The sequence below is a fragment of the Oncorhynchus nerka genome, linkage group LG2, assembly GCF_034236695.1.
Source record: "Oncorhynchus nerka isolate Pitt River linkage group LG2, Oner_Uvic_2.0, whole genome shotgun sequence".
Classification (NCBI taxonomy): Eukaryota; Metazoa; Chordata; class Actinopteri; order Salmoniformes; family Salmonidae; genus Oncorhynchus; species Oncorhynchus nerka.
The window spans coordinates 78,639,181-78,652,313 of NC_088397.1; the positions used below are offsets into that span (position 1 = coordinate 78,639,181).

General features: G+C 41.4%; 1 protein-coding gene across 1 annotated transcript in view; it reads right to left on the reverse strand.

Moving 5' to 3' along the window:
• The window catches only part of LOC115131694 (voltage-dependent L-type calcium channel subunit alpha-1D-like), a 190,148-nt gene that overhangs the window by 141,325 nt on the left and 35,690 nt on the right, over positions 1 to 13,133 (reverse strand). Inside the window, exons 4-5 of the mRNA XM_065003103.1 lie at positions 4,994 to 5,133; positions 7 to 212 (exon numbers count right to left, since the gene is read on the reverse strand). Coding sequence (XP_064859175.1) covers positions 7 to 212; positions 4,994 to 5,133 — 346 coding nt within the window. The remainder of the gene's footprint in view (positions 1 to 6; positions 213 to 4,993; positions 5,134 to 13,133) is intronic.

Here is a 13,133-nt window from a genome sequence, read left to right on the forward strand (position 1 = left end):
ACTCACTGGGCACTCCTGAGACCAGGCGTAGGGGTCGCAGTACACGGAAGGCTCGGAGGGCTTTGACGTCGAAGCCGCCCGACTTTCCCCCGTGGCCTTGTGCGGAGGGGTGGAGCGCTGCCGCTGCCGCTGCTGCAGCCGCACCCGCCTCTGCCTCCTCCTTCGTCTCTACAGAGTCTTTGGTCAAAAGTTCCAGGACAACACTGAACAGTCTGCAGAGAAACACCAGAGGAAACGTCTTACAGAAAACACATCAGAAAGAGAATGTTACAGGTAAAAAGCTCTAGGACAACACTGAACAGTCTGTATAGAATTACAGCAGAAAGAATGAGAATACGTTACAGGATTCGAGCTTTCGATTAAGGGCCCGAATGCATAAAGAGTCTCAGAGTAGGATCTAGGATCAGGTTCCCCCGGTTTATGCAATCTTATTCCTTAAACTCATCCTAGACTTGGCAGCAGGTAGCCTAGTGGTTAGAGTGTTGGACCAGTAACCGAAAGGATGCTAGATCAGCCCCGAGCTGACATGGTAACAATCTGTCGTTCTGCCCCTGAACGAGGCAGTTAACTCACCGTTCCTAGGCCGTCATTGAAAATAAGAATGTGTTCTTAACTGACTTGCCTAGTTAAATAAAGATTAAATAAAGGTGCTTTGAAAAAAAAAAGGTCAAATCTGTGTCCAAAAATACACATTTCCGATTGTTATGAAAACTTGAAATCGGCCCTAATTAATCGGCCATTCCGATTAATCGGTCGACCTCTAATAGGTATCTACTGATACAGCAAATCACCATATGACTTTTAAGCTTCACACTGAATATAATATCTGTTTGTAAGATTGCAGTAACAAATTAATAAGAAGAACACAAGCTGAAAAATATAGCACAAATGTATCGAACCCATGTACAAACTACATAGACGACATGAATAAATCAACAAACATACACACACACACACAACAATACCAGTTGAAAATACAATGTAATACTGTAGTGTATGGGCTGAGTGAATAGTGAACATCCTATAGTAAAAAAAGAGTCCAGTCAGTTAGCCTGTCCTCACCTAGCCAATAGGAGAAATCATCCCAGCACATCACGTCAAAGCTGGGCAGCAGTAGGCACTAAATGGGCTGAATGGAGCTGCCAATAGAGGCTTGGAGGGCCATAGAGGGTCATACTTCAGGGCTACAATCACAGACTGCTGCAGCAGCTGTAGCTAACTGATGTTGGACTGAATCAGAGTGGGGAAATTAACTGAGGTGTTTGATGTGTCACTCATCTGTTCACATGAATAGAATACCATCAGAATATAATAAAATACCAAAATAGAATACCATCAGAATAGAATAGAATACCAAAATAGAATACCATCAGAATAGAATAGAATACCAAATTATACAACAGGTGGGTCCTGAATGCTGATTGGTTAAAAGCGCATTCCACAAGGCTAAATCAATTACGTTAAAATGCCTATTTACTCCGTTCCATCTGGCTGAGCAATCCACTGTCTCATCAACCAAGCCAAGATATTGAACTTGATCTCCACTATAAAAGCATCTAGACATTATCTCATATTTCTTTTAGACTAACATTTCGTTTTCAACAGCGGAGATTTGTATAAACCTTGCTGTCTGTCTTACCGACATTCGCAACATTGTTTCAATATTCAAATTCGATCTCCAGCTGTCCCATACTAATGAACGTGTCGGGGTTGGCATCATTTTTTAGATATAATTCTTTGTATAGATATATACAAAGAAATGTCAATTGAAAAAAAGGTGAAACAAAACAAAGTGCAGATAGTTTGCAGTATTTCCAGCTTCAGTTTGAAGTGATTGTGTTAGCTGTGTTGTTGGCTAGCTCCTCTGAACAACAGTGTCCTGACGAGAGAGCACATTTTCTAAACCAGGCAATATCGCTCATCATTAACTCATTGTTATGGATGTATCCAAATAAATGTAACTAGAAAACAGCTTAAACAAATGCAGCTACTGTTGTTATTCTGGCTGCACTGTTTGACGTGACTGAGTTAGCCATAGTTTTCTAGCTAGCAAGCAAGGGATAAGAACGTTGCCAACCAGTATGGCAATGGAACATTTAGAACGAAAGACTGGGTCGCGTCCATAGATACAGAACAAAAACTCCATAGATACAGAACAAAAAGACTGAACGACTGGGTCGCGTTCTCTGGCAACCAAACCAATAGAACGAACAACCAGCAAGCTTGGGTAGCAACCCTAGATTTGTTTTGGGACTATATCTTGTGGAAGGATGAAATAATATGAATCAAAATAACGTTTCGAATTAAAATATGTCAATCATTATTTGATTATGTTGGTAACCAGTTGTATAAAAGTGATAATGCCCGAGTAGATGGTATTTGGAGGATATATTGGCACAGCTTCTCTGGCAATATCACTTAAATGGAATACCATTTGAATAGAATAGAATACCAAAAAAGAATACCATCAGAATAAAATACCAAAATAGAATACCATTAGAATAAAATAGAACAAAATACCAAAATAGAATACCATTAGAATAGAATAGAATACCAAAATAGAATACCATCAGAATAGAATACCAAAATAGAATACCATCAGAATAGAATAGAATACCAAAATAGAATACCATCAGAATAGAATAGAATACCAAAATAGAATACCATCATAATAGAATAGAATACCAAAAAAGAAAACCATCAGAATACAATACCAAAATAGAATACCATTAGAATAAAATAGAACAAAATACCAAAATAGAATACCATTAGAATAGAACAGAATACCAAAATAGAATACCATCAGAATAGAATACCAAAATAGAATACCATCAGAATAGAATAGAATACCAAAATAAAATACCATCAGAATAGAATAGAATACCAAAAAAGAATACCATCAGAATAGAATACCAAAATAGAATACCATCAGAATAGAATAGAATACCAAAATAGAATACCATCAGAATAGAATAGAATACCAAAATAGAATACCATCATAATAGAATAGAATACCAAAATAGAATACCATTTGAATAGAATAGAATACCAAAAAAGAATACCATCAGAATACAATACCAAAATAGAATACCATTAGAATAAAATAGAACAAAATACCAAAATAGAATACCATTAGAATAGAATAGAATACCAAAATAGAATACCATCAGAATAGAATACCAAAATAGAATACCATCAGAATAGAATAGAATACCAAAATAGAATACCATCAGAATAGAATAGAATACCAAAATAGAATACCATCATAATAGAATAGAATACCAAAAAAGAAAACCATCAGAATACAATACCAAAATAGAATACCATTAGAATAAAATAGAACAAAATACCAAAATAGAATACCATTAGAATAGAACAGAATACCAAAATAGAATACCATCAGAATAGAATACCAAAATAGAATACCATCAGAATAGAATAGAATACCAAAATAAAATACCATCAGAATAGAATAGAATACCAAAAAAGAATACCATCAGAATAGAATACCAAAATAGAATACCATCAGAATAGAATAGAATACCAAAATAGAATACCATCAGAATAGAATAGAATACCAAAATAGAATACCATCATAATAGAATAGAATACCAAAATAGAATACCATCAGAATAGAATAGAATACCTAAAAAGAAAACCATCAGAATACAATACCAAAATAGAATACCATTAGAATAAAATAGAACAAAATACCAAAATAGAATACCATTAGAATAGAATAGAATACCAAAATAGAATACCATCATAATAGAATAGAATACCAAAATAGAATACCATCAGAATAGAATAGAATACCAAAATAAAATACCATCAGAATAGAATTGAATACCAAAAAAGAATACCATCAGAATACAATACCAAAATAGAATACCATTAGAATAAAATAGAACAAAATACCAAAATAGAATACCATTAGAATAGAATAGAATACCAAATTGAATACCATCATAATAGAATAGAATACCAAAATAGAATACCACTTTTATTATATACTGTATATTTACATTCTTGTAGAGTACTTTTGACCTTTTTTGGTGCATGTATTCTGTGGTCAGTCAGTCAGCCAGCCAGCCAGCCAACCAGCCAGCCAGCCAGCCAGCCTGCCTGCCTGTCTGCCTGTCTGTCAGTCAGCCAGCCAGCCAGCCAGCCAGTCAGTCAGTCAGTCATCCTAGCAGGATGCATCGCTCTGCATCTGACTGGATGACAGATCAACCCTGCATGCCGCTTACAGACATAGATTTGACCTAGCTACCTACTGGACTGTGTTTGTATTGGAGGGAGGGAGGGAGGGAGGTGGGACAGAGAGGAAGAGAAAAATGTAGAGGAATAGAAGAGAGAGAGGGAGAGAGAGATAAATAGGGAATGAGAGAGGAGAGAATATGGAGTGAGAGAGGAGGGAAAGAGAGAGGAAGAGAGGGTGGGTGAGAGAAGGAGGGAGAGATGAGATAGAATATGGGGTGAGATGGTGAGTCACTCCAGTGGTGGTAAAGCTGTGATTTATCCTCCATGTCTTTTCTAGGTCATACTGTATATTGTAGCTGGATAAGAGTCTCTCTTAGGACTGGGCCACTGACTGTGGATATGTTCCAAATGGCACCCTATTCCCTATATAATAAGTGCACTACTTTTGACAAGGGCGCTGGTCAAAAGTAGTGAACTATATAGAGAATAAGGTGCTATTTGGGACGCACACTGACTGGAAAGGAAGGAGGCTTAAAGAAGTCCAACTCAACTACTGTCACAAACAAGCACAAAGTCAGGCTGAAAGATACTGTACACAGCAAACCATTGAGTTCAAACGAGGAACTGCAGTTTAAATTCGAACCCCAAACTGAAACACAAAAAAGGCCTGGACACATCACAAGCGGGAAAAACGTGTTATGGTAAAACCTATCCACGTTCTGCTCATCAGATGAATTCCAGTTGGCATTGAATGAGCGGCTGGAGAGTATGGAATCTTGGAGATACTTACCCAACAACGACGATGACAAAATCCAGCATGTTCCATCCGTTTCTCACATATGCGTTCTGGTGCGCCACTAAACCATAGGCGATAATCTTCAGGAAGGTCTCTATAGTGAAAATGACGAGGAAGACATGTTCTACCGTTTCCTGCAGACAGAGAGGAACAGAAAACAGTGGATTGGTATACTAAAGTTTTATTATAGAGTAATGACCATTCATAACAAACACACAGGCATTTTTGCATTTAGCAGACACTCTTATCCAGAACCACTTTTTATTTTTTTATTTTTTTTACCTTTATTTAACCAGGCAAGTCAGTTAAGAACACATTCTTATTTTCAATGATGGCCTGGGAACAGTGGGTTAACTGCCTGTTCAGGGGCAGAACGACAGATTTGTACCTTGTCAGCTCGGGGGTTTGAACTCGAGCTGTGCTCTAACCACTAGGCTACGCTGCCGCCCCAACTTACAGGAGTAATTAGGGTTAAATGCCTTGCTCAAGGGCACATCAACCAATTTATCACCTAGTCATCTCAGTTACTGGCCCAAACCTCTTAACCACTAGGCTACTGCTAGGCTACAAATGCATGCATAGGCACACAAACATACAGTACACACAGTACACACACACCCGAGACACGTGACAGGTGAGAGGGCTGGGCTGGGTCCCCTCCCTGGGTCCCCTCCCTCCCTGCAACCATTCATTATACATGAGGTACAGCAGCTCACCTTAACACTCAGCATGCAGCGTATACAGTATGGACACAGCCACATCGCACACAGTCTGTCTGTCTGTCTGTCTATATTCTCAAAGCCATAATCAAATCATGTGCTAGTTAACTTGGTTTGTTCTGCTACTATCAAACCCATATAATAACTATTGTTACCTGTTCCAAAGTCATGGGTCCTACTAGGTTCTGCTAAGCAGAGGCAGTGTTGGAGGAGTGAACGTTAGACACAGTAATTTCACTCTACAGATACAGGACCCCCGACTCCATTCACACACACACACACACACACACACACACACGCACACACACACACACACACACACACGTAGTCTCCTGTCCTTAATCCCCCTGCTTTTTAGACAACATACAGTAAATGCAGGAGTATTGTGTGCTGCAGGGCTTGTTTTACCAACAGTTAACTGCCGATTGAGTGCAGCACTTAGCCCAGTGAAAGAGACATAGGCCCCTCTGTTACCACTGTAAAAGGTTGAGGGAGGCTCTCGGCTCACTACTGCCACTCTACTGAGTGCTCTGAGAGAGAGAAAGCAACAGAGAGAGAGGGGCAGAGAGAGAGAGAGAGAGAGAGAGAGAGAGAGAGAGAGAGAGAGAGAGAGAGAGAGAGAGCTGGGAGAGAGAGAGAAAGCTGGGAGAGAGAGAGAGAGCTGGGAGAGAGAGAGGAAAGGAGCTGAGTAATATTAAGAAATGCTGTAGATTTTAGGAATGTAGTTTGGAAACCTACCAAAAAACAATTAGGCAACAACAAATTCAATTCCTTCTAGACAACTTCATGGACAAAACGTTCCACTGTAATAGTGAAGGTGTTAACTTGGCAGTAGAAAATCTTAACACTATATCAGTATAGAAAACCTAAGAAAATGAACAACAATGACAAATGGTTTGATGAAGAATGCAAAAATCTAAGAAAGAAATTGAGAAACTTGTCCAATCAAAAACATCGAGACCCGGAAAACCTGAGTCACTAAAACAATACAGAAATACACTACAGAAAAAAAAGAAACAGCACGTCAGAAATCAGCTCAATGTAATTAAAGAATCCATAGACTCTAACCACTTCTGGGAAAATTGGAAAACACTAAACAAACTACAACACGAGGAATTATCTATCCAAAATGGAGATGTATGGGTAAACCACTTCTCCAATCTTTTTGGCTCTATAACAAAGAACAAACAGTAAAAACATATACATGATCAAATACAAATCTTAGAATCAACTATTAAAGACTACTAGAACCCACTGGATTCTCCAATTAACTTGAATGAACTACAGGACAAAATAAAAACCCTCCAACCCAAAAAGGCCTGTGGTGTTGATGGTATCCTCAAAGAAATTATAAAATATACAGACAACAAATTCCAATTGGAAATACTAAAACTCTTTAACATCATCCTTAGCTCCGGCATCTTCCCCAATATTTGGAACCAAGGACTGGTCACCCCAATCCACATAAGTGGAGACAAATTTTACCCTAATAACTACCATGGGATATGCGTCAATAGCAACCTTGGGAAAATCCTCTGCATTATCATTAACAGCAGACTCGTACATTTCCTCAGTGAAAACAATGTACTGAGCAAATGTCAAATTGGCTTTTTACCAAATTGATGGAAAGTGGTGTTGGTGGAAAAACATATGCCATTATAAAATCCATGTACACAAAGAACAAGTGTGTGGTTAAAATAGGCAAAAAACACACATTTCTTCCCATAGGGCCGTGGGGTGAGACAGGGATGCAGCTTAAGCCCCGCCCTCTTCAACATATATATCAAAGAATTGGCGCGGTCAGTAGAAAAGTCTGCAGCACCGGCCTCACCCTACTAGAATCTGAAGTCAAATGTCTACTGTTTGCTGATGATCTGGTGCTTCTGTCACCAACCAAGGAGGGCCTACAGCAGCACCTAGATCTTCTGCACATTCTGCCAGACCTGGGCCCTGACAGCAAATCTCAGTAAGACCAAAATAATGGTGTTCCAAAAAAGGTCCAGTTGCCAGGACCACAAATCCAAATTCCATCTAGACACTGTTGCCCTAGAGCACACAAAAAACGATACATACCTTGGCCTAAACATCAGCGCCACAGGTAACCTCCATAAAGCTGTGAACAATCTGAGAGACTAGGCAAGAAGGGCATTCTATGCCATCAAAAGGAACATAAAATTTGACATAGCAATTAGTATCTGGCTAAAAATACTTGAATCAGTTATAGAACCCATTGCCCTTCATGGTTGTGAGGTCTGGGGTCCGCTCACCAACCAAGAATTCACAAAATGGGACAAACACCAAATTGAGACTCTGCATGCAGAATTATGAAGAAAAAAAATCCTCTGTGTACAACGTAAAACACCAAATAATGCATGCAGAGCAGAATTAGGCCGATACCCGCTAATTATCAAAATCCAGAAAAGAGACGTTAAATTCTACAACCACCTAAAAGGAAGCAATTCCCAAACCTTCCATAACAAAGCCATCACCTACAGAGAGATGAACCTGGAGAAGAGTCCCCTAAGCAAGCTGGTCCCGAGGCTCTGTTCACAAACACACTCTACAGAGCCCCAGGATAGCAACACAATTAGATCCAACCAAATCATGAGGAAACAAAAAGATAATTACTTGACTCATTGGAAAGAATTTACAAAAAAACTGAGCAAACTAGAATGCTATTTGGCCCTAAACAGAGAGTACACAGTGGCAGAATACCTGACCACTGTGACTGACCCAAACTTATGGAAAGCTTTGACTATGTTCCGACTCAGTGAGCAAAGCTTCGCTATTGAGAAAGTCCGCCGTAGGCAGACCTGGTTCTCAAGAGAAGACAGGCTATGTGCACACTGCCCACAAAATAAGGTGGAAACTGAGCTGCACTTCCTAACCTACTGCCCAATGTATGCCCATGCCCTCAGATTACATTTGTGACCTGTTGCCAGATTTGTGACCTGTTGCCACAAGAAAAGGTCAACCAGTGAAGAACAAACACCATTGTAAATATACATAATAGTACATTTGAAATATCTTTATTTTTTATTGTTTATTTAACTTGTGTATATTGTCTACTTCACTTGCTTTGGCAAAGTTAACATATGTTTTCCATGCCAAAAAAGCCCCTTGAATTGAGAGAGAGAGAGAGAGAGAGAGAGAGAGAGAGAGACAGAGAGAGCGGAGAGAGGGGGAGGGGGAGAGAGAGAGAGAGACAGACAGACAGACAGACAGACAGACAGAGAGAAAGAGAGAGAGACAGAGAGAGAGAGATAGAGAGACAGAGAGAGAGAGAAAGAGAGAGAGACAGACAGAGAGAGAGAGACAGAGAGAGAGAGAGAGAGACAGAGAGAGACACAGAGAGAGACAGAGAGAGAGAGAGAGAGAGAGAGAGAGAGAGAGAGCGAGGGGCAGACAGATAATACAGAGCTCACCAACCAATAATTCACAAAATGAGGTAAACATCAAATTGAGACACTGCATGCAGAATTCTGCAAAAATATCCTTCGTATACAACGTAAAACACCAAATACTGCATGCAGAATTAGGCTGATACCCGTTAATTATCAAAATCCAGACCCCAAATTAAAGGAAGCTTTCCTTGCAGTGAGTATGGCCTTGCTATTGAGAGAGGAGAAGACAGGCTAAGTGCACACTAACCAAAAAATGAGACGGAAACTGAGCTGCACTTCCTAACCTCCTGCCAAAGGTATGACCATATTAGAGACACATTTTTCCTCAGATTACACAGACACACAAAGAATTCGAAAACAAATTCAATTTTGATAAACTCCCATATCTACTGGGTGAAATACCAGTGTCAGTGTCATCCCCGCACAATGATTTGTGATCTGTTGACACTGGAAAAGGGCAAGCAGTGAAGAACAAACACCATTGTAAATACAACCCATATTTATGTCTATTTATTTTCCCTTTTGTACTTTAACTATTTGCACATCATTACAACAAAAATCAGGCTCAAGCATCCAGAGCTATGGAAAATGTACACAAATGTCCACTTTGTTGTTCATGACAGCATGTGAGTTTAATAGTGAATAATAAACCATTCCCACACGATTACACAGGCATTTATCCATCCATCCATCAGCAAGTTAGATCTGCACTCTGCCATTGTAGTCTGAGAGAGAGAAAGAGAGCGGGAGATAGAGTAGAAGAGAGAGACACAGGAATAGTGAGATCTGCACTCTGCCATCCTAGTCTGAGAGAGCAATAGAGAGGGAGATAGAGTAGAAGAGAGAGAGAGACACAGGGATAGAGATAGAAGATGGATGAAGAGAGAGAGAGAAAGTAAGAGAGAAGAGAGAGATAGAGAGACAGAGAGAAAGCGAAAGCGAAGAAAGCGAGGCCTGTGGGGCAGGCCATAAATATATCTGACTCATCACAGAGCTTATTTGTGCTGTAAAGAGACGTACAGTATGCAGTCCAGCATACATACACACACAGATACTAACAGAACATTATTAACACATCCCACACCTACCAAGACCCCCCCCCCCCACACACACACACACACACACATACAGGCACACACAGATAGATAAACGGTCCTGTCAATACAGTTAAACACTTCCACACACGTGCACGCCGGTGACACGCAGGCAGGCAGGCACACACACACACACACAGACACCCACACACCCCTCATCCAGCCGGTGTTGCCCTGTCTCTAGCCTACCACAGGGTGAATGCTCATGGCTGAAGGCAATAACACAGTCCACGAGACTCAGAGAGAGAGCTCACCATATGATAAAGGAGGATGCTAACCCACTGAACCATACACGGGCAGGACTACATAACATCACTGGCCATATGACCCATAAAGAAGATAGAAAATGGTTGAAGTTACCAGGCTATGAACAATGCAGACACGGTTAGTAGATCTATCCACTATGCTGCTAAAATGACTCATCTCATCATGCAAAAGTCATGGGTCGTTCATTAGGGCAAAACGTATTGCAACAGAAAAAGAAAACAAACATTTCTTATTGGACAAGTTCAGGTAGTCCTTCCCTGTTTCACTCAGTTTTCTCTTCCATTTGGTGCTGTAGGAATAGGCCTATAGGCAAAAGTAAGCTAGCTCTGAGCCAGGCGCATCTCCCGGCTAGCAAATGAAATTACCACAACTACAATACCTTCTTCGCCATCTGGCCCGGTCCCTTCATCGACACGACGCCCGCCGTACCACCACAACTGGTCCGCAGACGTAATTCCATTAGCTGTGCCTTCAACCGGCCGACGGAGTAGACGGTTCTACTTACCCCGGACTGTTAACTTTAAACGACTCCCGCGTGCTAGCGTAGCAACAACTACCCCGCGGCTTCCCTGTTCCATCTATTGCTGTACACTGGACCCTATGATCACTTGGCTACATAGCTGATGCCTGCTGGACTGTTCATTTATCACGGTACTCCACTTTGTTAACCTTTGTCTATCTGTTGGCCCTAGCCCCGAACTCAGGCCCTGTGTGTAGTTGCAATGGCGAGGAGTTGAAATCTACTGCAGAGATAGCCTGAAAAGTTCTGTCATACTTTTCAGGTCTATGCCCAAACAGTTCGAGCTTCTAATTTAAAAAATGAATCTCTCCAGAAATAAGTCTCTCACTGTTGCTGCCTGTTATAGACCCCCTCAGCTCCCAGGTGTGCCCTGAACACCATATGTGAATTGATTGCCCCCCATCTATCTTCAGATGCTTAATACCTCAGCAGTCCAACAATTTAAGATAGATGCCCTCAATCTCAAACAAATTATCAAGGAAACCACCAGGTACAACCCTAAATCCGTAAACATGGGCACCCTCATAGATATTATCCTGACCAACTTGCTCTCCTGACCAACACCTATGCTGTTTTCAATCAGGATTTCAGCGATCACCGCCTCATTCCCTGCATCCACTATGGGTCCGCGGTCAAACGACCACCACTCATCACTGTCAAACGCTCCCTAAAACACTTCTGCGAGCAGGCCTTTCTAATCGACCTGGCCCAGGTATCCTGGAAGGATATTGACCTCAAGCCGCCAGTCGAGGATGCCTGGTTGTTCTTTAAAAGTAATTTCCTTATCATCTTAGGATGACTCTTTCAAAAAATGTAGAACGAAGAACAGATATAGCCCTTGGTTCACTCCAGACCTGACTGCCCTTGACCAGCACAAAAACATCCTGTGACGGACTGCAATAGCATCGAATAGTCCCCGTGATATACAACTGTTCAGGGAAGTCAGGAACCAATACACACAGTCAGTCAAGAAAGCAAAGGCTAGCTTTTTCAAACAGAAATTTGCATCCTGTAGCTCTAACTCCAAAAGGTTTTGGGACACTGTAAAGTCCATGGAGAACAAGAGCACCTCCTCCCAGCTGCCCACTGCACTGAGGCTAGGCACCACCAATAAACAAAAATTTCAATAATAATTTTTCTACGGCTGGCCATGCTTTCCTCCTGGCTACCCCAACCCCGGCCAACAGCTCCGCACCCCTCGCAGCTACTTGCCCGAGTCTCCCCAGCTTCTCCTTCACCCAAATCCAGATTGCAGATGTTCTGAAAGAGCTGCAAAACCTGGACCCGTACAAATCAGCTGGGCTAGACAATCTGGACCCTCTCTTTCTAAAATTATCTGCCGCCATTGTTGCAACCCCTATTACCAGTCTGTTCAACCTCTCTTTCGTTTCGTCCGAGATCCACAGGGCTCAATTCTCAGACCGACTCTTTTCTCTGTATATATCAACAATGTCGCTCTTGCTGCGGGTGATTTCCTGATCCACCTCTATGCAGACGACACCATTCTGTATACATCTGGCCCTTCCTAGGACACTGTGTTAACTAACCTCCAAACGAGCTTTAATGTCATACAACACTTCGGCGATGTCATCTACAAAATAGTTTCCAGCACTCTACTCAGCAAATTGGATGTAGTCTATCACAGTGCCATCCGTTTTGTTACCAAAGCGCCTTATACCACCCACCACTGCGACCTGTATGCTCTAGTCGGCTGGCCCTCGCTACATATTCGTCGCCAGACCCACTGGCTCCAGGTCATCTATAAGTCTATGCTAGGTAAAGCTCTGCCTTATCTCAGGTCACGATAACAACACCCACCCGTAGCACGCGCTCCAGCAAGTATATCTCACTGGTCATCCCCAAAGCCAACACCTCCTTTGGCCGCCTTTCCTTCCAGTTCTCTGCTGCCAGTGACTGGAACGAATTTATAAAATCGCTGAAGCTGGAGACTAGCTTTAAACATCAGCTATCTGAGCAGCTAACCGATCACTGCAGCTGTACATAGTCCATCTGTAAATAGCTTACCCAATCTACCTACCTCATCCCCATATTGTTTTTATTAACTTTGCTGCTCTTTTGCACACTAGTATCACTACTTACACACCATCATCTGATCATCATCATCTGCTC